This window comes from Salarias fasciatus, chromosome 3 (genome assembly GCF_902148845.1).
Source record: "Salarias fasciatus chromosome 3, fSalaFa1.1, whole genome shotgun sequence".
Lineage (NCBI taxonomy): Eukaryota > Metazoa > Chordata > Actinopteri > Blenniiformes > Blenniidae > Salarias > Salarias fasciatus.
The window spans coordinates 3,278,383-3,306,119 of NC_043747.1; the positions used below are offsets into that span (position 1 = coordinate 3,278,383).

At 51.3% G+C, this 27,737-nt stretch overlaps 1 protein-coding gene across 1 annotated transcript; it reads right to left on the bottom strand.

The window, feature by feature from the left end:
* Nucleotides 1–767: 767 nt before the first annotated feature.
* Nucleotides 768–27,522, bottom strand: ndrg2 (NDRG family member 2). The gene is made up of 16 exons (XM_030119319.1): nt 27,324–27,522; nt 10,991–11,076; nt 8,402–8,443; nt 6,884–6,989; nt 6,686–6,806; nt 5,336–5,398; nt 5,061–5,121; nt 4,822–4,908; nt 4,640–4,696; nt 4,460–4,563; nt 4,347–4,385; nt 4,197–4,248; nt 4,068–4,115; nt 3,959–3,994; nt 3,323–3,374; nt 768–3,249 (listed from the first exon to the last, which is right to left on the bottom strand). Exons 2-16 carry the CDS (start codon nt 11,063–11,065, stop codon nt 3,086–3,088), a joined length of 1,107 nt encoding a protein of 368 aa, XP_029975179.1. The 5' UTR covers nt 11,066–11,076; nt 27,324–27,522; the 3' UTR covers nt 768–3,085.
* Between the last annotated feature and the right edge of the window lie 215 nt (nt 27,523–27,737).

Below are 27,737 nucleotides of genomic sequence, written 5' to 3' on the forward strand. Positions count from 1 at the left end.
CATAAATCTTAAATACAACAGGAGCTCAAATATGTATATGTTTTAGTGCAACAGAATAAGTGTATGATAAAGTGACCATGATTGCAGGATATCGTGTCCAGAGTTATTGCCAGGGTTTTAGGGTTTGAGGATCCTTTAACTGTTTCTTCACTGTGACATTTGAAAAGCTGCGTCTCTGTAAAGACACATTTATTAACAGCACAACAGCGCCATGGTGTGGTAAACTGTGGTATTGAGGCTTTTGTTGGTACAGTAAAACACTTACATGTTCGGTATTAGCAATATCATTAATAATATCAGCTGATGTGTTGACATCTTAATACATTTTAGAGACATCTGTTGTCAATTTGCATGATCAATAAAATGATTCAGATTCTTTCTGCACACTGTGGTTGAATTCCTGTTTTGCTCCATTTCCATTTAAGAAATCACTACCAAAAAATATGAAATTTAGAAAAAAAAAAAGTTCCAAAGAGCAACAAACACCATTGATAAAGTAAATAACTTCTTACATCTTCATACTCCTTTTTATTCAATTAACTGCATTATCAACAGTCCATGCTCTACACTTCTTCCATTTATTTAGACGTTCTCACTTATTCGTTACATATCTTTCTCCGTTAATTGATAATTAACTTTCTGTTTCTCATCCATTAAGATGTGAATCTACAGATTTCGTTCAAATGTTCGATATACCGCTACATCAAGAGGAGACAAGAAAGAGACGGACTGTGAATCTTCAGCTTTTATTCATAGTTCAGTTTGCTTTTTCAAACCATGTTTCATCGTGTTACACAGAGAAATTAGACACACAAGTAAGATCTGATTGTATTCTCATTGCTTTTTTTTTTTTAATTGTTAATTATATTATTCTCCTTTACAAGCGCTAATGCTAAAAAAGTTACACGAGAACTAGAGCACACGGTTAACTATCTGGTGGACGGTAAACTAACACTTCACAGAGATTAAAACCAACGAAAAGAAAACAGAAAAGAGTGGAGGGGGGCATACATGAGACAAAATTAAAATGAGAAGACAAAATGGACGAGCATTTACAACCACACAGCCCTGCTGGAAACTCCCAAGATGCACCTGCAGTTCCTGTGGAGAGGAGTGACTCAGCAACACAAGGAAACTGGAGTTTGGAAGAGAATTCCTCCAAGAGAAAGACAATAAATGTGGAGAGTCCGTTTAGTTCCCTTTAAAGTGGTTTGTGGAGGAGGCTGGCCTTGAGCAGCACCTGAATGGACGTCGCTTTATTGGGACAAAAGAATCTCAAAACAGGCGTCAGAAGAGAAGATTTGGCAAAAACCCACTGAGAGCAGTGGCGGCTGGGCTCGAACATGGCGCCGTTAACGCGTGACAGGGCAGTGGGAAGCTTTGCATTAATCTGTGCTGAAATAGAACTTTGCGGTGATTTCAGATTAAAGGCGCAATAAGTGGGACGATGGGTGTGGAGGGGACTGTGTCCTCCGTGGGCGGGGCTAGACCGCACTACTTCCTGGTTCCACAGCCAATCGTATGTCTGCAGGTCTGGAGGAAGGTAAACAAAGAGTTTCGTCCAAACCCACGAAGCCTCCCGTCTTTCAAACAAGGCCAACGACTGAAGTAAACCGAGGAAGACAGGTTTTATTCTTTTCATTTAGACTGCAGTTCTGATTTGACCCACTAGGTGTCACCGTTACTTATTTCGCCTTTAACTGACTCAGTATTTCTCATGGCAGACTAGTTTTGGTAATTATCCCGGCCTTATTGGCCGATTTAACCGACTGGTTTGATGTGTTTACAGTAGAGGAGGAGGAGGAGGAGGAGGAGGAGGAGGAGGAGGAGGAAGATCCTCATCCCTCCTTCAGTTTGGCGGCAGTGACAGAGCTGCTTCATTGTCAGTTTACATTAGGTTAAGTCACATGGGGGGGTTTGTTGGTCTTTTCTTACTTTTTGTTGCTTTATTTTTGCTTACAATACTCAAGCCCACTCTCACACACACTCTCTCACTCACACTCACACACACACACACACACACACACACACACACACACCTGCGTCACACGTCTTCACTCTCTGGACCCGGCGGCTGGTTTAACGGACGATGGAGGAGTGTGTGTTGGCTTCAGGGCACAGAAACACCCAGAATGCTACCTGGGAGGTGAGGAGGTATCCGTGCGCGGGGCGGGGCGGGGCGGGGCGTGGCGTCTGGCTACGCCTCCGCCCTGAAAAGCCCCCTCCGCCCCCGCCGCCGCCGGCGGAGGGGAAGATACGCAGTGCGACTGTGGAAGCACGAGTTCGGAGAGCGTGGGTTCAGCTTCGGGCTCTCCCAGGCTCACCTTCAGTCCAACCAGTCCCGCGCAAAACACTCACACTCGGATCCATGCAACTCATTAGCTAAAAATATAAAAGAAAGATAGTTTTTCTTCCAGGCATGCAAACTCCCAAACAGTACAGAGGAAAACAAAAAACAAAAAAAACCCTCACCTCCAGCCCATCTCCTTCCATTTAAAAAAAAAATTAAAACCCACACACACACACACACACACATATATATATATAGAGAGAGATATAAATGGGGCAAATGGAAGACAGAAACAACCCGGTAAGGAGAAAGTCGTCACTAGAATGGCTCTCATTGGCTGCTGGCGCCTGAACGGCTCGACCAATCAGCGGCGGCGTGGCTCCTCGCTCCGACAGGTCAACGCCGATTCCAGAGAGCAGTGACGGAACACGGCAGAGACTAGCTCAGGACGCGGTGGACACACAGTGGAGGAAGTATCTCCTCGTCTAGACTACCGTTACAGTCGCTGTGTAATGAAGACAAAGTGTTTTTTTTTCCTATCGGCCGCTCTGAGGACTCGGACTACTGGTTAAGGTGTCGCCTCGCTAAGTTAAAGGGCTCTGATGGCAGGGCGGGGGAGGGAGGGAGGGAGGACCGTGTTTCCCAGAATGCACCTCTCCCCGGGGGAATGATGGGAGGAGTTTAGTGAGAAATGCTGAAACCCGTCCGTCTGCGTCTTCCCGATCTGTCCGCCTCCTCCGCTCTCTCCCTCTCTCTCCCTCTCTCTCTCTCTCTCTCTCCGCGGCCGCCGCTGCTTCAGCAGGACACCTCCATGGTCTGGGAGGGGCTGGGGGGCATCTGGCCCCCCTGCGAGCCCTGCGACAGGGTGCGGGAGCGAGAGCGCGACCCGTCCATGGAGTAGGAGGAGGACAGGGAGGTGGTGCGGGAGCGGGACAGGCGGGTCATGCAGGAGGACGCCACTGTGGAGAGAAGAGCGGTCAGGACCGACTGCACCGCAGCCGCGGAGCGGCGGCAGGCGGGGGCGAGACTTACTGTAGCCCATCCCCTGGATGAAGTACTTGAACGCCTCCGTCAGCTTCGCCGGCTGGAAGGGAAAAACATTAAGTACTAAATAATAAAGATCAAACTTCAGAATAAAACAGTTTCTGGCAGGTTTGTGAAAGAAATCTGAACTCCTGAATGATTTTTTCAAATTATTATTATTATTATTATTATTCCAGCACCCAAAATTAATTAAGAAAAAGTCAAATTTCCCAAATCAGAAATTTTTAAGAAATCAAGAAATGTTCCCAGTCTGATCTGAACTCCACTGCCTTCAAGTGTCTGTTTCCTACATTCAATTTTGCAATAATAATAATAACAACAACAACAATAACAATAATAATAATGATAATAATGATAATAATAATAATAATAATAATAATAATAATAATAATAATAATAATAACAATAGGTCAACAGTTGAACATTCGATGTGGTTTCAGGTGAAGACGCTGCAAAACATAAGATTCAACCTTCAACACAAAATAGGAGCCGAGAATCATGGGAGATTCAAGGAGGCAGCCATTTTGGATGATGTCATCAATCTCCCATGATTCTCGGCCTTCAGTGAGCTCCTCTCCTGCAGTGCTGTCAGTCTGGCCTGATGTGAGCGGCGGGTGATGCTACCTGGGTGAGCTGGGGGAGGCCTCCGGCGTCGGCCATCTGCCACGGGACAGAGGACAGTGAGCAAGGCAGCGAAGACAGAGACTCACACACACACACAGGACACACCCACCTTCAGGAAGGAGGTGGTGGTGGGGTCCAGCTTGCTGTTGCACTCCACCTGCAGGTCACAGTGGGACAGTCAGCGGGTCAGAGGTCAACCCGCCGGCCGATCAGCGCTCTGCTCTGAAGCCAGACTCACCGCGGCGTCTTCGTACGGAGCCTGGTCGCCGACCACCAGCATCACCGGACACCTGCCGTCCACGGCGGGACAGAGGACGGCTCGTTAGAGGACGGCGGGCCTCAGAGACAGACGGGGGGCGGGGGAGGGGGGGTTTAGGGGGGTACTCACTTGAAGGTGCTGTTGCGGTCGATGTTCAGGTCTCTGCGGCTGCAGGAGGAGAAAGAACCCAGTTAATCTGAGGTTTGGCGCGTTCCGTCCCGGCGGCGGCGGCGGCGGATCACCTGTTGTAGGTCTTCCACAGCAGCTCGATGTTGGCCAGGTTGGCGGCCTTGGTGATGCGCTCTCTGTGGCTCTGGACCAGGTCTGTGTTCGACGACAGCTCCTCCTGCGGGGGGGAAAGCAGGGCTCAGGACCGGGGATCGGGTCACCGAGCGGCGGCGGCGGCGGCGAGCGTTCCGTACCTGGCTGAAGAGGTGAGACAGGATCTGCTCCGTCAGGGAGTGAGTCACTGAGCTGAGCTGCAGGGCGACCAGACAACAGACCAGGTCCATCAATCAGAGACGCACCGTCCAGGACCAGGACCGGGACCGGGACCGGGACCGGGACCGGGACCGGGACCGGGACCGGGACCGGGAGGACCTACCTTCTGAGCCGCCCAGTCCATCCAGCCCCGGGCGTTGGTGTCGATGTTGACCAGGACCAGACCTTCCACTGCGTCTGGGTTGGCGAGCTGCAGACAGAGAGAGAGAGAGAGAGGAGGGGGGACCGAGAGGTCAACCCAGGACCAGAGGTCAAACCAGGACCGGAGGTCAAACCAGGACCAGAGGTCACGGTCTGACATGAAGAAGAGAAAACAGGAAGTGGCGACTCCTGGAGCCTCACCGTGAACTTGGACAGGATGTAGGCTCCTGCTCCCACCCCGACGCCGATCACGGTCCGGAAACTGAGACGAGAACACACACGCGCGCACGCACACGCACACGCACACACACAGGTCAGCCTAACACTGCAGGCTGATGGAGGAGACAGATTCAACTGTTTCACACTTTTTCTACAGATATGAGGAGCAGAAAAACCCAGATTCCTAATCTTCAGTGTGTGTGTGTGTGTGTGTGTGTGTGTGTGTGTGTGTGTGTCTGAAGTGTGGCTTTGCTCACTTGAAGAACTGCAGGACGGCCGGGATCATCTCTGCGATGGTCTCCATGGAGGGATACTGATAACTGCAGCAGAAACAAAACACATAAATAATCCATGGTTTCTGAGAATAAAGTCAGAATGTGAGAATAAACGTGATCAATATACATTCAGACAGACGTTTACTGTCCCAGTATTCCTGTTGCTAAAGCAGCGATATGAAGGTTTTGACTGATATTCAACATAAAGGAGAATGAAAGAGGACGGTCGACGTGGAGCCAGCAGCAGGAGTCTGGAGACAAAGCCGGAGACTAATGCTACGTTCACACCGAAAGCGTCGCGGGCGTCGTGAGCGTCGCTTTTCTATGCAAAGTCGATGGTGGACGAGCGTCGTGGAGCGGCGGGCGGCGGGGCGGCGCATCAGGAGCGTCATGAGCGTCGCTTTTCCAGCGTTTCGAGCGTCGACGCCCACGACGCTCGTCCCCGGCGTCAGGAGCGTCGTGAGCGTCGCTTTTTGAGAGTTGGGAAAACTGAACTTTCGACGCGCTGCCGCTGAGCGTCAACCAATCAGAGACGATCCCTCCGGTGCTACGTCACTACGAGTGATCCGAGCACCGATGCGGGCCAGCCAGTGTTGCTAACTTGACGACTTTCTCGCTAAATCTGGCGACTTTCCAAAGCCTCTTGGCGACGTTTATTTGTCAAAAGCAACTAGCGACAAATATAGCGACCTTCTCTGGTGCTCTGGAGACGTGACAGGACGTGTCGTTGCTGTCGTCAATGAGCAGTGGGTGCTGCGTGAGCCCCTCCCCCGTCCCAAAGCGCTCACAAGCGGTCAGTCTCAGCAGCGCTCCCCGCTGCAGTCAGAGCAGAGAGGAGCAGACCAGCCAATAGCGACTTTTCCGACGACGACGCGGTCTAGCTTTATTTAACAAATAAAGCCAAGCCGCTCTCCTGATGCGATCCGCCATAGCTGGAAACAGAAATCAGCCTCCTGCGCGCCAATTAACTGACGTGCATCAAGAGCGTCGCGAGCTTTGTGACCACCCGGTGTCAAGCGTCGTGTTTAAAGCGTCACAAGCGTCAGCTTCGAGGCGTCCCAGGCGTCGACGACGCCCGGGACGCGTTCGGTGTGAATGCAGCATAAATCCTCCCTGAGTCGCTCCTGTGACGAAGGAGGAGATAAAAGGAGGGAGCGGGCCGGAGCGAGGCGGAGGGAGAGAAAGTGAAGGATTGGGTCTAAAGCTGCACCATGTGACGGGAAACTTAAGTGTCTTTGGAGCAGATTAGGCTGAAGCCTGCAGAGGAGCGAGTGTGTTGAGGAGGAACCGGAGCGGCGGCGGGGGGGGGGGGGGGGGGGGGGGGGGGCGTACCCGGCGGGGTACGGGGCGGCGCCCTCCTCCTGCCCCGGGGCGTCGATGTGGATCAGGGTGAAGTTCTTGACGATCTCCTGCATCTCCTCGAACTTGAAGAGCGTGGAGAAGCAGCTCTTACCTGGAGGAGACACACAAGTGAGCGGGGGGGGGGGCAGAGGGACGGGGGACTGACGGAGGGGGACGCGGGACACTCACTGTCCAGGCCCACGTCGTGGAAGGTGAGGATGGCGGGCCGGCGGGTGGTCCGGGTGCCGTGCAGGGTCACGTGCAGGACGCCGTGCGGCGTCTCCACACTGTGCTCCTGCAGCGGGAAACACACCGTGAGACACACACACACACACACACACACACACACACACACTCACACACTCCGAGTCTGCAGAGCAGGAAACTACCGACTCACTATGATTACAAAATAAAAATAAAATAAAAATCAGCAACTCTCTAAAGCCAGGGTTCAAATCCTGCCAGTGCTAAAAGAAGAAAACACGAGCATGTGGATTTCCTGAGACGCAACTAAGAACAAACAATACAGTAAATTTTAAATACAATTAAAAATCATTTCAAATGAAATATTAAGAAAAAAAAATTAAAATCAGTGCTGTCAATTTTAATCACATTAATCACGATTAATTCATGGAGGGCTGTAAAAGATTACATTTTTTTAATCACGATTAATCACAGAATTAAGGTTAGCAATTGGCCGGGAGACAAAGCTCGTTTTACTGTCATTAAGACGTTGTTTCATCCCTGTGCAGCACAGGTGCATTATGGGACATTTTTTCTGTACAGGTGCATTATGGGACATTTTTCCATTCCTGTGCAGTACTGGTGCATTATGGGACATTGTTTTTGCATTATGAGGATTAAATTCTTCATTTGAAGCTTAAAAATGTTACAAATATCCTCTTGTGGCCATTTATATTCTGGGGATTTTCTGTGTTGGTAACAAATTCACAAATTGTACGATTAATTGTGATTAACTGTGGTCAGAAGTGTGATTAATTAGTTACATTTTTTTAATCGATTGACAGCACTAATCAAAATTAAAAATAATAATTAAAAGCAGAATTTCAAATATATATTATTAAAATATGTAAAATATTAAAATATTAAATACATAAAAATAAACAACTCTTAAAAAGAAATATTGAGAAAATATTTAATATTTAACATTTTTTTTAAATATAAATAAAACACTTTAAATTAAATATTAAGAAAAACAATGTCAATATTTTAAAAAAATTAGAAAACAATAAAAATGTAAATAAAAGAGGAAAATAAACATGAAAATGTATTTAAAATATACATTTAAAAAAAAAGGTGAGAAATGCCACTAAAGAGTACGTTTTCACATTCTATAAAAATAACCAGAGGAGTCGTGGTAGAAAAGCTATGCTGTGCAAACCAGTGACAATAATACTCTGATTACATCTCTCCTTCACTGAAGTACTGCAGAAACTTCATAAGTCATTGCAGAGAAAATATACGTAGTTAAAAAACCCAGAATCATTCATTTTAATATTGTGAACAAAGTTGACAGAAAACGATGAGAACCAGGAAGAAACCCGGTTCAGATAAACAGTCAAATCTTCAAACTGCTTCAGACAAACATCACTGAGGATCAGAGACGGAGGGAGCGTCTTTCTGTCAGTCCACATGTCCACATGTGTCTAAATACACCCTGAAGCAGAGACCCGAGGCCGTCCTGACCTGTCCCTGGTCCAGCAGGATCCTGGCAGCCAGCTCAGCATCCTGACAGAGACACACACACACACACACACACACACACACACACACACACACACACAGCTGTTAACAGCGGCAGCAGACCTGTCACACAGGCTGTAAATACAGTTTACTGAAATAAATATCAACTTCATTTAAAAAAACAGAAAACCGCCATAAAACACTCGGATTCAGAAACTCCAGCTTCCAGACGACTCCATAAAGTCTCAGGTAGGCCCGTTCCTCTTAAGAGAGAAACTTTCGAAGTGCACAAAATGATTTTTCATTCCTCATCCTCCAGGTTCTCGGTCTCTCTGATCATTAGCGCCCACACAGGCAGGACGGAGCGCCTGGAGCAGGTGGTTCTGGGTATTATGGAGAGGAATCATGCCAACAGGTGTCAAATGGCTGATTCGTCAGAGGCACTTATGGATCCATTTACCCCCCCGCTAATGAATTACTGGGACGACGGGCTCTCAGAGGAATGAGCAGCGTGGGAGGAAGAGGAGGAGGAAGAGGAGGAGGAGGAGGAGGAGGAGGGTATGTGCACACCGACGTCTATGCACCTCCCAAACAAAGTCCTGAAATTGTTGAAATTTGTGTAAATATATATTAGATAAGATATATATTATCATCCTCCACAGCTGACTTTCCTTCCACTCCCACATTAATAACATCACTCGGTCTGCTCACTTCCACCCACGCAATATAAACCGCCTCCGCCCCTCTCTCACTCCTCTCTCACCCCTCTCTCACCCCTCTCTCGCTCCTCTCTCACCCCTCTCTCGCTCCTCTCTCACCCCTCTCTCGCTCCTCTCTCGTCCCTCTCTCACCCCTCTCTCGTCCCTCTCTCACCCCTCTTGCCCCTCTCTCGTCCCTCTCTCGCCCCTCTCTCACCCCTCTCTCGTCCCTCTCTCGCTCCCCTCTCGCCCCTCTCTCACCCCTCTCTCGTCCCTCTCTCGTCCCTCTCTCACCCCTCTCTCGCCCCTCTCTCACTCCTCTCTCGCCCCTCTCTCGTCCCTCTCTCACCCCTCTCTCGTCCCTCTCTCGCCCCTCTCTCGCCCCTCTCTCGCCCCTCTCTCGTCCCTCTCTCACCCCTCTCTCGCCCCTCTCTCACTCCTCTCTCGCCCCTCTCTCGTCCCTCTCTCACCCCTCTCTCGTCCCTCTCTCGCCCCTCTCTCGCCCCTCTCTCGCCCCTCTCTCGTCCCTCTCTCGCCCCTCTCTCGTCCCTCTCTCGCCCCTCTCTCGCCCCTCTCTCGTCCCTCTCTCGTCCCTCTCTCGCCCCTCTCTCACCCCTCTCTCGTCCCTCTCTCACTCCTCTCTCACTCCTCTCTCACCCCTCTCTCGCCCCTCTCTCGTCCCTCTCTCACCCCTCTCTCGTCCCTCTCTCACCCCTCTCTCGTCCCTCTCTCACCCCTCTCTCACCCCTCTCTCACCCCTCTCTCACCCCTCTCTCGTCCCTCTCTCGTCCCTCTCTCACTCCTCTCTCACTCCTCTCTCGCCCCTCTCTCGCCCCTCACACCACTGCCATCCTGGTCCACACCTCGCCACCTCCCGCAGCTCCCTCCTCTTTGTCGTCCCCCACAGATCCCTCCATCAGCTCCAGCGGGTCCAGAACTCAGCAGCTCCATCGTCACCAAAACCCCTTCCTCTCACATCACCCGTCCTCCAGCGGCTCCACTGGCTCCCGGTCAAATTCCGGATCATCTTCAAAATACTTCTGTTTACATTTAAAGCCATCAACAATCTTGCCCCCCCCACCATCTGTCTGATCTCCTACACGTTGCCCCCCCTCTCGTTCTCTCAGGTCCTCCTCCTCTCTCCACCTCTCAGTGCCTCCTCCCTCCTCAGCTCCATGGAGAGCAGAGCTTTCGGGCGCTCTGCTCCTCCACTCTGACTCTCTTCCTCAGTTCAAATCCAGACCCAACCCCTCCCGTTTCATCTGCCGATCACCCGGGAGCTCTCTCTTCTTGCTGTGCTACGCTGTCTTTCTCCGTGTTGTTTTATTTATTTGTAATTTGATTTTAATCTTGTGTAAAGTGTCCTTGTGTGTTGTCAAAGGTGCAATGAAATAAAATGTATTATTATTATTATTATTATTATAGATCAGAACTTCCAGATGTGACTGCAGATGTGTGGGGTTGTTTGGTGCTGCGTTTCAGTGTTTGGCCACCAGGTGTCAGCAGTGAGGCAGAGAGCTGTGCAGCGGCAAACAGCAGAGGAGCCTCTCTCTCTCTCTCTCTCTCTCTCTCTCTCTCTCTCTCTCTCTGGAGGCATTTGACGTCAGCCAGGCAGACATGAGTCGGCCACACTCGTGCACGCGTACACACGCGCTCAGCCATGCACGACGTGCTGATAACACACACTTTCATGCACATGTGCCTGGAGGGAGCAGCAGGTCTCTGGGGGCGTGCACACGCGCACACCCGTACTTATAGATATCTGTAGCCAGCATGCATTCTTAAGTGGGGGTGGGGGGGGGGGGGGGGGGGGGGGGGGGGGGGGGGGTTCTTCATGTGGGGGTGGCACACGTTGTGCACGTTGTCGTGCACATCACGCGGCGCCGGCTCTGACCTTGGTGGAGTCGGCCTGACCCGTCAGCAGCGGCTTCTCCTCCGTGATGGCGATCTCCTGCATCTCCGTGGTCATGGCGTCGCCTCCTGCACGGGGAGGGGGAGACGGTGAAGTTCACAGCCCGACACACACACACACACACACACACACACACACACACACACACACACACACACACACACACACACACACACACACACACACACCCTAGTGATTAAGCACTGGATGGAGCCGGTCCCCTCTGGGACCCCTGTGGAAGTTAATTAGCAATCAGCGGAGAGCAGCAGAGGGCTGAAGGGCGTCCTGCTAGATTAGAGGAGCAAGGCGGCGTCTGAGGAGCGGCGGCGGACAGGTGAGCAAACGCCACAGCGGGGGAAACGACCTGCACCTGGGGGAGGGGGGGAAGAGGGATGACTGAGTGCAGAGCCTCACTTCACTCCAGAGGCCCTGGATTGCTTTTGTTTAGTCTAGATGAGCAGAATGCTGCGTTCAAGTGCCTCACGAAAAAACAAAAAAGGGCCCAATTAGTTTATTTATCAGAGCTGCTTCACTCTGTGTGCTGAAGTAAGCCATGGCTAATTAGTACTAGCTAACTCATTATCCAGGTGAGCCTGAGTTCAGGGATGGGTTCTGAAATCAGTACTTTTTTCGGTTCTGACAGGTTCTGCATCGCTGTGACTGAGTGACTGGAAGAGGACGGGATTTTCCAGGTCAACAAAGCAAGTGACTAGGAAGTGCGGCTCCATTTTTCAAAATAAGATGCAGATTTCACTTGCTGGAGTGAAAACTGTTCATCTGGAGGCTCCTGGTTAAGAAGGAGGTTTTTCTCCTCAGCCTCAGATCTACGACTTCAACTCCTGCATTCAGCACCGTCGGCATGCTAGCATCCGATAGCGACTTATCGTCTGCAGCCAGCAACAAAAGAACATTTATTACCCCATAAACACACAATAGTACCAAAAACTACTCTGAACGGCCGACTCATGTCTTCATTCGCTCATAAAAGGCAACGGAATTACAAAATTAGGTTCAACCATACAGAGAAGACACGTATCTGAAGGAGGAAGGATGGACCTGGCTTTACAGAGAGTACAGTGTTGTAAGCTGGCCTGTCAAAATAAAAGCACAGGAACGGCTAAATGCAGTAGGTGAAGACTGAGGGGTATTAAAGCTGTTTCCTTTCACCAGCTGTTCTCTGTGCTATGAGCTAACCTGAGCTGCTGCTTCCTCCCGCTCCCAGAGGGTTTCTCGCCATTTTCCTCCCACTCCGGCTATATTTGTGTTCGGTGGCGCCCACGCCGCTGCCGCCATTCACAAAACAGAGCAAGGCCCCTGTTCAGTATGTGAGGACAACTGTCTTTACAGGTAAGCCAGCAGGTTTAGAGTAAATCCATGTTTTATTCATTAAAACCGTCCCAGTGGAGGGCGTCAGAATAAATGGAATGAGAGCGGTGAACGGCGGCGAGCGGGCGACTGTCTGACGGAGTTACGCTCAGTCTGACATTTTAAAGCTGAAATACGGGACCTTCTGCCACGGGGGCGTGCACGAGAGCGTGCACGCTTCGTGCTCTCATAACCTCATGACTCTGCTCCATCTGCAGACTCACATGGCCGCTCACTGTGTGTGTGTGTGTGTCTGCGTGCACGTCCGCGTGCACGTGCGCACTCATCAGCAAATGAAGCGCTGGCCCCGCCCCCTCCTCCTCCTCCCCCCGGGGGAACCCGGGTCTCTCCGGGTCACAAACAGAAACGATTAGTCACTGAAGCAGGCAGGAAAACGCTCGCCGCCGCCGCCGCCGCCGCTGGCTCCTCCCCCTCAGCCTCCATTCCTCCCAGCGCCAATACTAAACCAAGAGCCGTCAACTACAAATCATACTGTAGGGGTGGGGGGGGGAAACAGAGGCACATCAGTACTGGGATTTGTTGTTTTTCAATTTTAAAATCGATTTCTTTTGTTAAAAAAACAAGTTTTCCAGCCCAAAAACACGAGAACACACTGGTCCAGTCTGATTTCATGGTTCTGTGAAGCGGTCCAGTTGAAAGGTGCTTCAGGACAGATCCTCGGTCTGAACTGTAATCCTCCCTGCAGTCCTCTGGCTTCATGTGAAACAAGGAGGAAAATAAAGCAGGTTTGAGGCTTTGGGACAGAGGGGGAGAGGAAAGGAAAAAAAACCTCCTAGCAGCTCTAAAGGGAGGAGAACAGCTTGTTCCTTCTGGAAGTTTCTCCCTGACGTTCAGACAAACGTCCACAGTCTGACAGACAGCGGCTGATTTTACAGGAAAATAAACCTTCATGTGGGTCTCCAGCTGCTGCAGACGGCTGGAGAAAGACACACATTTGAATATTGAAGATTGAAAAGTATAATTTTTTTTTTTTTTTTTTTTTAGGATTTTCAGGAAACGTGTCAAACTAAATGTGTAATATTTCTTTTCTCAATTATTAATTGAAAACTGTGGATTTTTCTTATTCAAACATGACCTTTAAAGTTTTCTTTGCATCCTCAATCTGCGTTTTTTTTTTAAACATCATTTCACTGATCAGTGAATTTCTTAAAGTTTGATTCGCCTCGTCTCAATTCGGTTACAGCGCTTTATTCTCTCTTCATTTAAATCAAAATCATTAACACGATTATATTTGTCATTAAAAAACTCCCCGTTGTTGCTCAGCCTTGCATTAGTTCCCCACTAGACAGTCTGAGGCCATGAACGCCTCTCCAAAGTCACAGAATCCTCTGATGACCCAGCCGTCCTTGAACGCCTCACAGACAGTGACTCTCCTGCTGATTAAAAGATTCAAAGAAAAATAATTGAGCTGTTATTTTATTGTGATTTTGGGAGTTTTTCTCATTTCTATCGTCATTTTCACAATAAAGATCCTGTTGATCTCCATAAGAACCAGCCTGGTGATGCAGTCGAGCTGCTGAGGCTTCATCCTGGAAGGATGGAGAGGTCAAAGGTCACATTAATCCTGAGTGCTGTGGCTGCAGACCACTGCTCAGGACACTGTTTTACACTGCAACCGCAAAAAATAAATAAAACATGAATCCATCAATCAGAGGATTTCCTTCCACATCACGCCTCAAACTTCTAATTACTGCTTTTAAAGTCCTGAAGCGGCTGAAACAAGATTAAATTTACAAAACAGACGTGAGGAAGCAGCTCAGGGCCGTCATGACAACGCTCTTCAGCAAAGCATGATGGGAGCAGCTGAAACCAGACAGGAGGGCAGAACCTGAGCAAACCGAGCATCAGGCGTTGTGTTTAATCTACTCTCTCTCCTATAGAGCCTCCTGCGGCGGCGGCGGTTTAATGGCTCCTCCTCCATCACCTCCTTCACCTCCACCCACCAGGCCGGCCGGCCGGCGTGTTTCGGAGCGTGTAATAACGGCTGAACTGCACAGGAGGCGCCGTCTGCCGCCGCCGAGCGAGACGGAGGGCAGCGGAGGCGAAGGAACACGGCTGATTTACGTGGCGAGGGAGGCGCGGGGGGGGGGGGGGGGTGGCTCGGGCGGAGGTGGAGGGCGGAGGAGGGCGAAGCACGCCTCGCTTCACATTTCATACTCAGCTTCCACGTCTCAGCTGTCGGACAACAGTTGCTCGGTCCGTCTGTTGAAGGCGAACAGGTTTTAGGGGATGGGGGGTGGAGGTAGGGGTGTAGGGGTGGGGGTGGGGGTGGAGGGGTGGGGGTGGAGGGGTGGGGGTGGGGGATAATTGCCTCCTCCACATTAATCTGAGCCGTTCTTTCAGCGTGTTGATGAGTGACGGCATTTCGTGGGTTTGATGCCGCCGGCGAGTCGCCTCAATACAACATGTCACAGTGTGTCTGTGTCAGTTCTCCCCGTCACCCCCCCTCCTCCACCCTCCTCCACCCCCTGCTCCGTCACACTGGCTTCACCCCGTCACCCTCCCAGCCAGCACACTGTCATCCCGTCACAGCGCTGCAGCACTCGACCCCCCCGGCGATGGAAGCTCTGTGCGTCCATGAGGGGCTCAGAACTGGAACCAGAGCCGGAGCAGGGCCGAACATCAGCGGTACTTGAACGCTGTAACGTCAGAACCCGTCGGGAGCGGAGCCAGAAATATCCGGCCGCAGGAGTCGCTGCTCGATATGGTCACTAAAGGCGTCGGCCGCGGCTCCAGAACACCTGCTTTAAGTTACATAAGAACCGTTTGGAGCATGAAGAACCCAGATCGATCCACGGGAGAACACACTCCGCAGCAGGGACGGAGACTGACAGCCGCCGCTAAACGGTGACGGTTCTTTGAACGGTTCTTCAGAACCGCTTCTGCACCACGGACCGGTTTTAAGGAACCTGATTTCGGGCTGAACAGCATAAAAACGCCTTGCCAAGGGATGAACGATGCATGGAATAAAAAGTGAAGGAGTTAAGTGAAGGAACGAGGCAGTGATGGAAGTGAAGCGTTTTTCAAAATAAAAGTTAGTGCAAACTAACAGAAATGTAAATGTACGCTTTCAAAGTAAAACTTGTTAAGCTGTCGTTGCAGAGCGGTACCAGATGATCAACGCATGGTTTAATCTGTGACATGTGTTAAAGGATTGTGTTTATATGGTGAGAGAAAACTCAAACGGACACAGGAAGAACATGCAAACCTCCCACTGGGCAGACGGTGTTGGGTAAACCCTAAACTAAATGATGGCGTCAACTGCTGAAAACACGAGCAACGGGCATTTCCCCAACAAAACCAAAACAATGCACAACAAACAAATCCAGAGTTGATTTTTTTACTATAGAAGTCGACAAAATATCAAATATTTTTTTAAACAGCTGTAATATTTAGGGCTGCAAACATTAGTTCACTACAGGAAGCAGGGGCAGCAGAGTCACTCGCCGTTCACAGCCCGCAAGGAAGAATAAGGAATTATGGCGGAACCAGAGCCGCCCAGTCGAGAGGTACGACAATGACGTAACTGGCGCCATTTTTTTGTCCAACAAGTGTTGCGTGGCGTACGCTGGAAGCCTGATATGACGAGTTCTGTTCCTCTAAAAGCTGAATGCGTTGAGAAACAACACGGAGAAAAAAAGATTCACAGCGAGTTCATTTTCTACGCTTGCCGGAGCCAACATGCAAGGAGACGCTAAAAACACACTTTCACCACTAAAACAGCCAGGTTGTGGCGCGAGGACACACACACACACACACACACACACACACACACACACACACACACACGTCCCCGGAAGTGGAAAGCATGGCGGTGAGCATTAGGATCGCTGGTATGGGGAGTGTAAGCCGAAGGGTCAAGGGTCAGAAGGGTGAGCCGGTGGCATTTGGGGGTCACGAGCAGCTGCGGCGGCGGTGATATTCGGGGACGGGATGATTTAAGGTCACACGCTGCTCTGAAACCTCCGCGGACCGCCTGACATTTCAAAACCACCATTTCCTGTGAGGGACCTCGGCGGGGGGGGGGGCGGGGCCCGGAAAGGTCAGGTCTTTCTTCTGACTCCGCCTGGCAGGCTGGCTCTGACGGGAGGAGCCACGGCTCAGGGTGGAGGATCTCCCAGCATCCCTCCAGGCTTCAGAGCGTCTTCCTGGCGCCCTGAGCGCTCAGTGACGCGGTTCATCCTCTTTTCTTCAAAAATGTCAAAAGACGTTTCGCAGCTTTCACTGTGAGAAGATTCAACCACACACATTTATCACCCTGCTGACACACACACACACACACACACAGGAGACCCAGGTGTGAAGGACACACACACTCTCAGCTTTCCCGGAGCAAATCACGTTCAGTCTGCCGCGCTTCGCCGCCGCCGCCGCCGTCACACCTGGGTACGGCGGCGCGTGACGTCCAGACAGCTGTTCACAGCTGTGCTGTCCAATGCGTCAATACATTTGAACAGCAGCAACAGAGACTGTCCTCGTCCTCCAGTCCCGGAGCGGCGGGACGTCTCCGTGGAGGTGGAGTCCTGACGGCGAGGAGCAGGACGGGGGCGGAGCCGCTGAGTGACTGGAGACGGACGGAGCCAGCAGTCAGAGCGTCCTGCTGGGAGACGAGGGGGACGGAGGAGTCTGTAAGAGCAGCTTTGGCTGGGACCAGAGTCTCCATGGCGGCCGCTGCCGGGCCTCGTCTCCACACAGTCTCCTCTCGCTGGTTTACGGCTCCCTCGCTGGGATCCGTCCAGCAGACCTGGCAACAAGCGATAGTCCTGCCGACTCCAGCCGGGAGGACTCATCAGAAACACACACCGGTGACTGGAGCTACACACTGAGCAGGGAAGCTAACATCGGGCTAACTACACTGCCCAAAGGCACAAGGGCAGCACCAAAACAACACGTTCTAGAACTCACTGAAAGAAACACTGAAGTGGAAACTCTTCATGACCAAGTGGACTGGATTGAGGACCAGATATCATCAAAATGATCAATGGTCCAGACCATCAACACCCTCATCACTGCCCTGGACCAAACTTCTCCCAGGCGTGAAGGGCGCAGGACGCCGCTGGCACATCTCTGAGTCCTGGTGCTCTCTGGGAAACGCCGGTCGCCCTGAGCGGTGCGAGGCGGTAAACTGGTGGCCCCTCATGCCTCCAAGCGTACAAAGCATGCAAACACCGACTGAGATTATTGCAACAAGAACTTATTTTTTTTATTTGGTCACTCTTTTGAAAAATGGCGGCCATCTTGGTATTGCAAATTGGGGGAAGACTTAAACTAAATGGAAATGTACGAAAAAAACGTGGGAACTTCGACGCTTCTGTTTCAGTTTCTGTTACTTCACACTCATTCTTGCAGTTTTCCGGTGTTTTCCTTGTTCCTCCATTGAGCTCCCGCCCCTCTGGGGCTGTGTAACGGCAGCCAGCTGATGACTCTCCGCCGGCGGGCTCAATAGCTGTGAGGAAACATCAGAGTGAAGCGCGGAGCTCGCCGGTAATTACCTCCCGTAATGAAGCGACTGTACAGCAGACGGCGGTTCGTCTCGCTGAGATCAGTCATTTATACGGCCGACAGTCAGAGGCGGGATGAATCGGGCAGACGGCGGAGAGACTCGAGGTGAAATCGTTGCGAGTTCGGGTCAAAGGCCAACAGACATGATTACAGACATGTAGAGATCCATGAACGCTCACATCTCATTGGTCCTCCCAACGCCGTTACGGGAGGAAACTAATGCTGCATCTAAACACGAATGCTTTAAGAAAGGATCGCTGTGTTTATGCTTGATGGGGCAGATAAACTAAATATGTATGAATAAATAATGTTTCTGACATCCAGGTGCAACAGGCTGAAGCGTGACGTGAAATATATTCTCCCTCCCCGTTACAGAAGCCGGTCAGCACAGGTTTTACAGCAGAGGGAAACAATCTGATGTGGAATTGATGATCGGAGTTACGAGACACATCTGTAAACAGCCTCTGGAAAATCAACATGTATAAATCAGCCGTGTTTTCCAGCTCATTTATGTGCTGGGGTTCGCGGGTTTTATTTTCATCCCTGCTCAGCCGGGCCTTCCTCCACCAGCAGATTTATTGACACACATGCACCCTTATGCAACACAAGCGTTCTGAGGCGCTGACAGCAGCACCGGACTGAATGTGCAATAAAATCTGCAGCTCGCCACAATCAGCTGGAAAGGCACGAAGCGATCAGTGGACACACACACTCTGCGTCGACACGGCCAGCCTGAGCAGAATGAATGAGTTTACAGCGAGGCTTCGTCTGTAAATAGGGTGCTGAAGCGGGGCTGGGCGATTTATCGTTTGCTGATTGAATTTGCGGTTCCAGACAGCACCGTCATGTTCGCAGCTCCTGACTGACCCGGTCCACCTGCCAGCTACGCTAATCAGTCAGACAGTCCAGACGACGGCGTGCTGACTCAGCACAAACACACGGGGGTCTGGAGTCCTCAGCAACACCACAGTGGGGTTACAGGGGGTTTAAACCCAGAGAGAAACAGGAGTTACAGACTGTCCCAGTGGCCATTTCCAGGTGGTTGGTAGCTGAATTCCAGTGGTGGGTCCATAGCGTGGATAGTGAGAGGAGGAGCGGCAGCTCCATCAGCGGACACAGAAAGTCCCGTAGTGAGAGGAGGGCGACAGAGGGGGCAACAGAGGGGCAACGGGGGGACGACAGAGGGGCGACAGAGGGGGCAATAGAGGGGCAACATGGGGGCAACAGAGGGGCGACAGAGGGGAGACAGAGGGGCAACGGGGGGACAACAGAGGGGCGACAGAGGGGGCAATAGAGGGGCAACATGGGGGCAACAGAGGGGCGACAGAGGGGAGACAGAGGGGCAACGGGGGGACAACAGAGGGGCGACAGAGGGACGGCAGAGGGGGCAATAGAGGGGCAACATGGGGGCAACAGAGGGGCGACAGAGGGACGACAGAGGGACGACAGAGTAGGCAATAGAGGGCCGACAGAGGGGGAACAGAGGGGGTGACAGAGGGGCAACAGAGGGGGCGATAGAGGGCCGACAGAGCGGCGACAGAGGGGAGACAGAGGGGAGACAGAGGGACGGCAGGGGGAGACAGAGGGGAGACAGAGGGACGACAGAGGGGCGACAGAGGGGAGACAGAGGGGAGACAGAGGGGAGACAGAGGGGAGACAGAGGGACGGCAGAGGGACGGCAGAGGGACGACAGAGGGGCGACAGAGGGGAGACAGAGGGGAGACAGAGGGGAGACAGAGGGACGGCAGAGGGACGGCAGAGGGGCGACAGAGGGGGCGATAGGGGGGCGACAGAGGGGCGACAGAGGGGGCGATAGGGGGGCGACAGAGGGACGGCAGAGGGGGCGAAAGAGGGACGACAGAGGGGCGACGGGGGGGCGACAGAGGGCCAACAGAGGGGGCAACAGAGGGCCGACAGAGGGGCGACAGGGGAGGCAATAGAGGGCCGACAGAGGGGCGACAGGGGAGGCGATAGAGGGCCAACAGAGGGGGCGATAGAGGGACGACAGAGGGGGCGACAGAAGGGAGACAGAGGGGGCTACAGAGGGGTGACAGAGAGGGCGATAGAGGGGATGACAAAAGGGGCGACAGGGGGATGACAGAGGGGCGACAGAGTAGGCAATAGAGGGCCGACAGAGGGGGAACAGAGGGGCAACAGAGGGGGCGATAGAGCGCCGACAGAGCGGCAACAGAGGGGGCGATAGAGGGGCGACAGAGGGGGTGACAGAGGGGGCGATAGAGGGCCGATAGAGGGGGTGACAGAGGGCCGACAGAGGGCCGACAGAGGCAGCGACAGACGGGGCTACAGAAGGCCGACAGAGGGGGCGACAGAGGAGCGACAGAGGGGGCGATAGAGGGACGACAAAGGGGCGACAGTGGGGGCGATAGAGGGCCGATAGAGGGGCGACAGAGGGGTAACAGAGATGAGACTGAAGGGGCTACAGAGGGCTGACAGAGGGGCGACGGGGGGTTGACAGAGGGGGCGACAGAGGGCCGATAGAGGGGCGACAGAGGGACGACAGAGGGACGACAGAGGGGCGACAGTGGAATGACAGAGTGGTGAAAATTTGGATGTCGATATTAATATCTGGATACCACCACAATGACCAAACATGCCTTATTAATACTCATTTATCCTTTATTAACTTAACACAATCTGTTTTACAATACTTTTTTAAAGGAAGACAGTCAAACATGGCGCTCTTGGTCGAGGAAGCGCATGAGGTTCCTCTGTACTAAAGAGACGTTCGGAACAATTCCTTCTTTTCAGTATTGATCCCTGCATCAGAGTAAAAACCACCAAATGTTTTGTAGTGCATGATGTAATTTCCTGTCATGTTTTAAATCCGACCGTTCACGGTGAATACTGCACTGAAGCTTGATGTGAAGAAATGTCGTGAACCAAACAGGAAACTGTAATATCTGCCAGAAAATAAAACGTCAATAAGATCTTTTCCTACAGGCCTACGCTGAGGGTCTGCTTGGCCTCGTGGAACAGACGGAGCATTGTGCTTGATGCCCTATCTGCGTCTGGCCTTGAGCCATGGAGCAGAGGACTGAGCTGTCCCTGTGCACGCACACACACACACACACACACACTCCCACTCGTACAGCACGTACATGCTGGCCTACATGCTTCCATATGCAGACCGCTGTAATCTCACACACACCTACACAGAGCAGGATCCATACGCTGTGACCCAGATGCAGGAGCAGATCTGCTCCCGAGCGCCTACACAGCTCGGAAAAAAACCCACACACACATCCGCGTTTACACACTCCAACATCTGAGACACTACGATTGGCAACAGCGTGCACGGAAATGTGGTCAAGAGGTTTTTTTTTTATATATCTAAAAGTATAACGTAGCAGGGAGCTGCTGCACGCCGTCCAACAGGACGATCCTGACTTCTACCACATCCAGCCTTCTGCCGCCTTCATGTGCTTAAATCTCAGACCTTGTAACAATTCTTAAGATTTAAAAGAGTCGTTCAGGAACATTTTCTCCATGTCCAGAGAGAGATTTTGCTTAAAAATCTATTAAAAATGCTGCGACACAAGCCGGCCGGTCTGGAGAGCCATTATGAAAACACCGCTAAAAAACACAAACACGTAGTTTTGAGTGGGAGAAACGTTCCGGCTGCTTTGAGCGACGTCCAAATGGTTCCTCTTCAGTCGCCCGTGAGCACAAATCTCACTGTTTGTTTTCGCATTTTCGACTCCGGTGAGTCATGTTTGCTCGGTCCGAGACGCCGAGCCGGATTCGCCGCCAATAGAGAGTCGTCAATGACTCTGTCGGCGTGAACAAACACGAGGCGTTGATGCTGATGCACACAGACGCTCAGTACTTGATTTTCTTTAAATACTGTAAATACATCTGGATTCGATGTTTTACTTTAGTTTATAGGCAATTTGCAGGATAACCTTAATTTAAGTGATAAATAGCAATCACAGGTGGGCTTTTATTTTTTTAAATCAAGAGAAAACACACTCTCTGGAGGAGTTCGCCACGTTTTAAGCATGAACACACCTGCTGTGTGTGTGTGTGTGTGTGTGTGTGTGTGTGTGTGTATTTGCAGTTCACTGAGTCAGACCATCAGGGCCCGGCACCCCGGCGTAAGTAGTTCCTGGATGCGTAACAAGTATCTGTCCGGTCTTCACGCCGGGCCGCCGGGCGCCGCTCCTCAATGAGATGTTTGTTTTCGTAGCTCCCGAGTGCTCCGCCGTGCTCGCCAGCCTGCGGCGGCTTTGTTTGCCTTCAGCGGCGAGAGAAGAGGGGGACAAAAGAGGAGCCGCCGGACTTAAAGCCGAATGATTCCACTTAATTCCAGAGTGTTTTTAAAAACACTGTACCGCTCTACAGAGTGTATCAGAACACCAGAACTCTGTTATACGTGGCGTACCTGCAGAGCGGCTCTCAAACACCATCAGAGTCCAGGCCGCCGCCGCCGCCGGTGGTGGTGGCTTACTGTCCAGCAGTACGGTGACCCTCATGTTGAGCCACCGCTCGGCTCAGCGGCAGCAGCTGTCGACCGAAGCTATTCTTGAGACATTCAGATGACAACAGTGTCTACGTTCCTGATATTCCAGGACCTGATTCGACCTCCGGAGCAATGCTGGACTCCGTTATGCGGCCCAGTTTTCAACCTGTTTACAAACCAATCCGGCTCTTGGTTTTGAAAACGTTGAGGTAGTTTTGGTTTTTCATAAGGCCCACTGTCAGAGACTCCCGACATGACCAACGGTTCACTTCAAAACGGGGCCATAGAGTCAAATATTTTGCTAACAGCTCACTTTCTCGTAGTGCAACTTTATTTTTCTGTCATAAATCCAATGCAGGGATGCACCGAAAGTTTTGACCAATTCTGACATCAGAACTTCTGATTTTTACCGATATCAGTGTTGGAAAAGTTTCAGTCTGTAAACTGAAAACAATGTAAACGAACTGAAAATTAAATTGGGTTAAACAACTCCTTGCAGCGTTTCCCTCCTGAAGTGACGGCCAGGAATAAACCTGGTGTTCCCTCCACTGTACGGTCGCTCCCTGCAGCCTCTGATGGATTGGCAAACAGCGCTGGAGTAAATGTTAACACGGCCAGAGCAAACAGGCCCAGTGCCGGGAGAGCTTCCACCGGTGGCTCTGGAAGTGTGTGTGTGTGTGTGTGTGTGTGTGTGTGTGTGTGTGTGTGCAGGTCGTGCTTAACGTCCAGGATCATCTACTTGATTTCGTTCCCTCGCTGCGTTTTGTTGCCGGCAGCTTTTCCTTCCACCAGAACGCTCGCCGCGAACAAAGCGCGACGTTCAGACTGACTCCGGCCGCCGACCCAAAGGTCAAACCGTCAGCGGCGATCGGGCCGAGCGGCCGCAACGTCCGACGGCGGCGCGGCTCGACCGTAATGAGGCCGCGAGAGTCGATAGGCCCCCCGAGTTCAGCGGCGCACGGACAATGAAGCGCCGGAGAACAGAGGAGCGCCTGTTTCACTGAAAACACCAGCATCCTCTGGTTGTGTGTGTGTGTGTGTGTGCGTGTGTGTGTGTGTGTGATTCAGCCATACTGAATCCCGTCTGCCGCAGTTTAATGATGTCAACAAGTTTATCTGCTGGGATTATTAGTCTGGCCAGAACACAAACGCCGGAGCGCCGGGAGAGGCGGCGGCGGCGGCGGCGGCGCCCGGTCCAGCTGAGCGGTTTATTCTGGGCTGACAGATGTGTCCGACACGACGACACGGGGGGAAAGAAAGACGGGCAGTCAGCAAACCGTCTCTGAAGACGTGATGTGAAGCAGCGCCGTGTTTCCCAGAGAGGAGGACCAGGACCGGAGGATCCTGCTGCTCCACCGCCAACTCAGCATTTTTACCTAAACGTCACTAAATCATCTCATTTCTTTCTTTTTACCTGAAAGGAACAAATTAATCCAGGGAGCAGGGATTCATTAGTGAACATTTTTACGTTTTTGTGCAGAGAATTTGCTTCTTTTCCTGTTTTCTGACTTTTAAAGTCGGTAATAAAATCTTTTCTCATTTTAATGCGAAGCAGACCTGTTGAAAAGTGACGGATTGAGATTCTGAACATCAGATCTGAATGGGATAGATGGGTTCCTGCATTTGAATATTTCCTTAAAAAGAGAAACACTTTAATATTATGGTCAACGTTGCCACTTGCACAGATTTTGTGTTTATGGTGCAAATGGTTGAAATACTGAGCTGCTACTCAGAAGTGGCTTTGCTCAGGGATGTAGAACATCACCTGAATAAGCAGCAGACTGAGGACTGGTGGCGTGGTGACTCACTGGGCCGATCACAGCTGGTACTGAAGTGTTTCAGCTGATCGGACCTCATGAGGCCAGTCCAGACTGGTTCCACTGGTCTGAAACGCCAGTTCCACGCAAACCGCTCCTGATGGATCACTTCCTCTGCGTCCAATCAGCTGAACGACCCGACCAGGTTACAGTCCAGACTGCTGTAAGACAACGACTGTGATCGCTCCAAACTAGGGTTATCAACGTTTTCATTGCGATTAATCGCAAGATTTCCATGGGATGATCACGATTTTTCGATTTCATGTCCAAAGTTGTGTTCGTTTGCATTACAGGGTCATTCTCAGCCAATAATATAAAACATTTCTCACATTTCTTACTGGGAATCAAATGAACATCAAGAATTTCCTTTTTCAAAACAGCGTCATGAAGACCGACTTAATGCGACGTCTGCATCAAATGCAGTTTTCACATTAAAGTGTCGAGTGGAGCCGCTGGTCTACTTCAAAACTCCATCCTAAACAAACCGTCACAGCGGTGAAGGAACCAGGACTGAGAGGAGGAAACAGAGTCAGTAACAGAACCATCAGCCTGATCCAAACGGGAAAGAACAGAAAACAAGTGATGTGAAACACCGGAGAGATTTAACTTCAACAGAAGTTTTTTTTATTTTGAAATAAAAAGAAAAAAGCTAAATTCATTAGACATGACACTCAGAACCACCTCTGAGCTGACTGCCAGCCCTAATTCTCTGTCTAAAAAATCTAATGTTTTGACAGCCCGACATTAATCAGTCACCATGAACACCGAATCACCTGGAACGGGTTAACGCCAGGATGCGTTTAAAGCGTTCAGCTGAGGCTTTTGCGGACGACACTGATTCACAGTTTGTTGAATCAACTGATGCACAAAGCAGAGCTGAGGACAAACGATGAAACCGCAATCACACCAGGTTAACCAGAGAAACCCCTGAATGAGAGTGTTTACAGTCATTCTATGTATTTTATTGCATGATTACTCGGTGCAGGCTGTTCTATGAAGGCAGGGAAAGCCTTGCTTCTTCCGATTAGTCCAAAACCCCAACGAGGTGCTGCAGCTGCTGCGGGGACAGCGTCAGCGCCGACCGATAAAGATGGGACAGAAGGCGTGAATCCTGCTAATGTGACGGCTCTGACCATGCATGAGCGTTCGATTACATAACCGCACCGTCTTCACTGGACTCCACGATGATCTGATTATCCGAGAGTTGGTTCTGGTTGTCATTTCATCTCAGAAGAACCGAAGGAACTGGGAAACGTGTGTGTATTTGAGCAGAATCGTCCTCGCCACACTCCCGAAACTCAGAATTCAACATGGTTTCATCAGAGGGAAGCGTTACGGCTGCACGGTGGCGTGGTGGTTAGCGCTCTTGCCTCACAGCAAGAAGGTCCTGGGTTCAAATACCGGCCGGGGCTCGGGGCCTTTCTGTGTGGAGTTTGCATGTTCTCCCTGTGTGTGCGTGGGTTCCCTCCGGGTACTCCGGCTTCCTCCCACGGTCCAAAAACATGCATGGTAGGTTAATTGGTCACCCTAAATTGCCCCTAGGTATGAATGCGTGAGTGAATGGTTGTCTGTCTCTACATGTCAGCCCTGCGACAGACTGGCGACCTGTCCAGGGTGTACCCCGCCTTCGCCCACAGCAGCTGGGATCGGCTCCAGCCACCCGCGACCCCGAAAGGGAGCAGCGGCAGAAAATGAATGAATGAATGTCCAATACTGGAATTGGCTCCATGTCTAGTGACCCTGAAAGGATGACGTGGTGGATGGATGGATGGATGGATGGATGGATGGAAGGATGGATGGAGTGATGGTTGGATGGCTGGCTGGCTGGCTGTCCGGTGTGAGGCTGCTGCTAACACCACCTCCTGCTGATGCTTTCAGCTGAATTCCTCAGTCTCCGCCGATGAACAGCGATGTCTCTGCTTGAGAGGAGAATGTGTCTGGGCGCGTGCACGTGCGCACGCACAGCGCACAGGACTCGGGACTCGGACTCAGACGTGCGCGCCTCCCTATCAGCAGGGGCTCCACTTCACTGGGAGAGCGGCGGGGCGCGAGCCTCCAAATGCGGCATGACTCACAGAGGCTGCGCGCCACCGTGCGTGTCGCTCGCCGGAGACCTGAGTGTGTGTGTGTGTGTGTGTGTGTGTGTGTGTGTGTGTGTGTGTGTGTGTGTGTGTGTGCGTGTCCTTGGATTTGGCACGACACACTGAAGCAAAACATTTCCCCTCCTCAGACAACAGCAGACTCTTATGAAACCATTTTTTTTTTCAGCACACTGTTGTATTTTCTTCCTTCTTTTTATTAAATTCCATCCGAACCAGATGAAGCCCCATCCACACGGGGGACACACCTCTGTTTGACATTGACACAGATCAGCCTCCTCTGGCTGTCCTGAGAGCAACAACCCCCACTCCAACCTCCATCCCACTCCCCTAAAACGCAGCCTTACAATGGCGGAAATATAAAACACACACACACACACACACACACACACACACACACTGGAAGGGCCTGAAGGGAGAAGCTGACTGTAAAAACAGCACAAAGAACAGAGCGGGGATGCAGACTGAGGGGGGGTCCAGGATCAGGTTTCCAGCGCATCCACGGCCAGCAGTGGCCTATATTGGGTGTGCAGCAGAGGCTGATCCATGCCATTGAGCTGTCATGCCTGGCTCGGGTTATTACAGGGAGGGGGGAGGAGGAGGGGAGAGCAACAAAAGACCCGCTGGCTCTGCCACATGTGCGCGTCAATAACGCGCACTCTCTCTCTCTCTCTCTCTCTCTCTCTCCGCCTGTCAAGCCCACATGCAGGGCGCTCAGAAATCCATGCATTTGTGCTTTTGCATGTATGTGTTTAATAGGAGTAAAGCCCCTCTCTGCAGGGAGCGCGTTGTGTTGCAGAGGGGTCCACTCTGACACGGTCTGCATGAAGAAAAACCAGCATCCACGTTGCATCTCTGCAGGTTCTGGATCCTGAGCAGAACTCCAGCACGTTTGCACAAGTATTTTCTATTTTTTGTCTGCTGATCAATGAACAATGACACAGGCAGCACAGGCTACTTATATCCACAACCCCCTCTGTTCATGCAACAATAATGATAAGAATTTTAAAAGATGGAAAATATAAACTCACCTTTTATTCAGCAGACGAAGGAAACGACGAGAAATATATTTTCTGGGGACTTCTTATAAAAAATAAACGTCAAGTCGCTTTTTCCACTCGGGTAATTTCTTGTTGCTCTCGTTTCCCAGCCGGTCTCTGCGGTAGCTCCCGTTATTTCACTTTCCTCCTCCGCCTTGATGATGATCCGCGGTGTCTTCTTGCTCTCCGTCCCTCCAGTGTGTGTTTTTGTCCTTTCTCCAGCAGGAGGAACAAAATCTGAACAGTGGAGGAAAAAAAAAAAGAAAAAAACCACAACAGCCGTGCAGCGGTCAATCAAAAAGCACGATGGAGCCGCCCACTTTTCAGGGGCGCCGGGAACTTATGTGGCCCTGAATTACAGAGAAATACAAACATGTTGGTTGATTTTAATTCACACGCATTGAG

Excerpts from the sequence above, each read along its gene's own strand:
- ndrg2 (XM_030119319.1), bottom strand. The coding sequence starts at position 11,065 with ATGACCACGGAGATGCAGGAGATCGCCATCACGGAGGAGAAGCCGCTG. Across the intron at positions 8,444-10,990 it reads GTCAGGCCGACTCCACCAAG|GATGCTGAGCTGGCTGCCAG; the intron begins GTCAGAGCCGGC and ends TGTCTCTGTCAG. Across the intron at positions 3,375-3,958 it reads GCCTCCCCCAGCTCACCCAG|CCGGCGAAGCTGACGGAGGC; the intron begins GTAGCATCACCC and ends TTTCCCTTCCAG.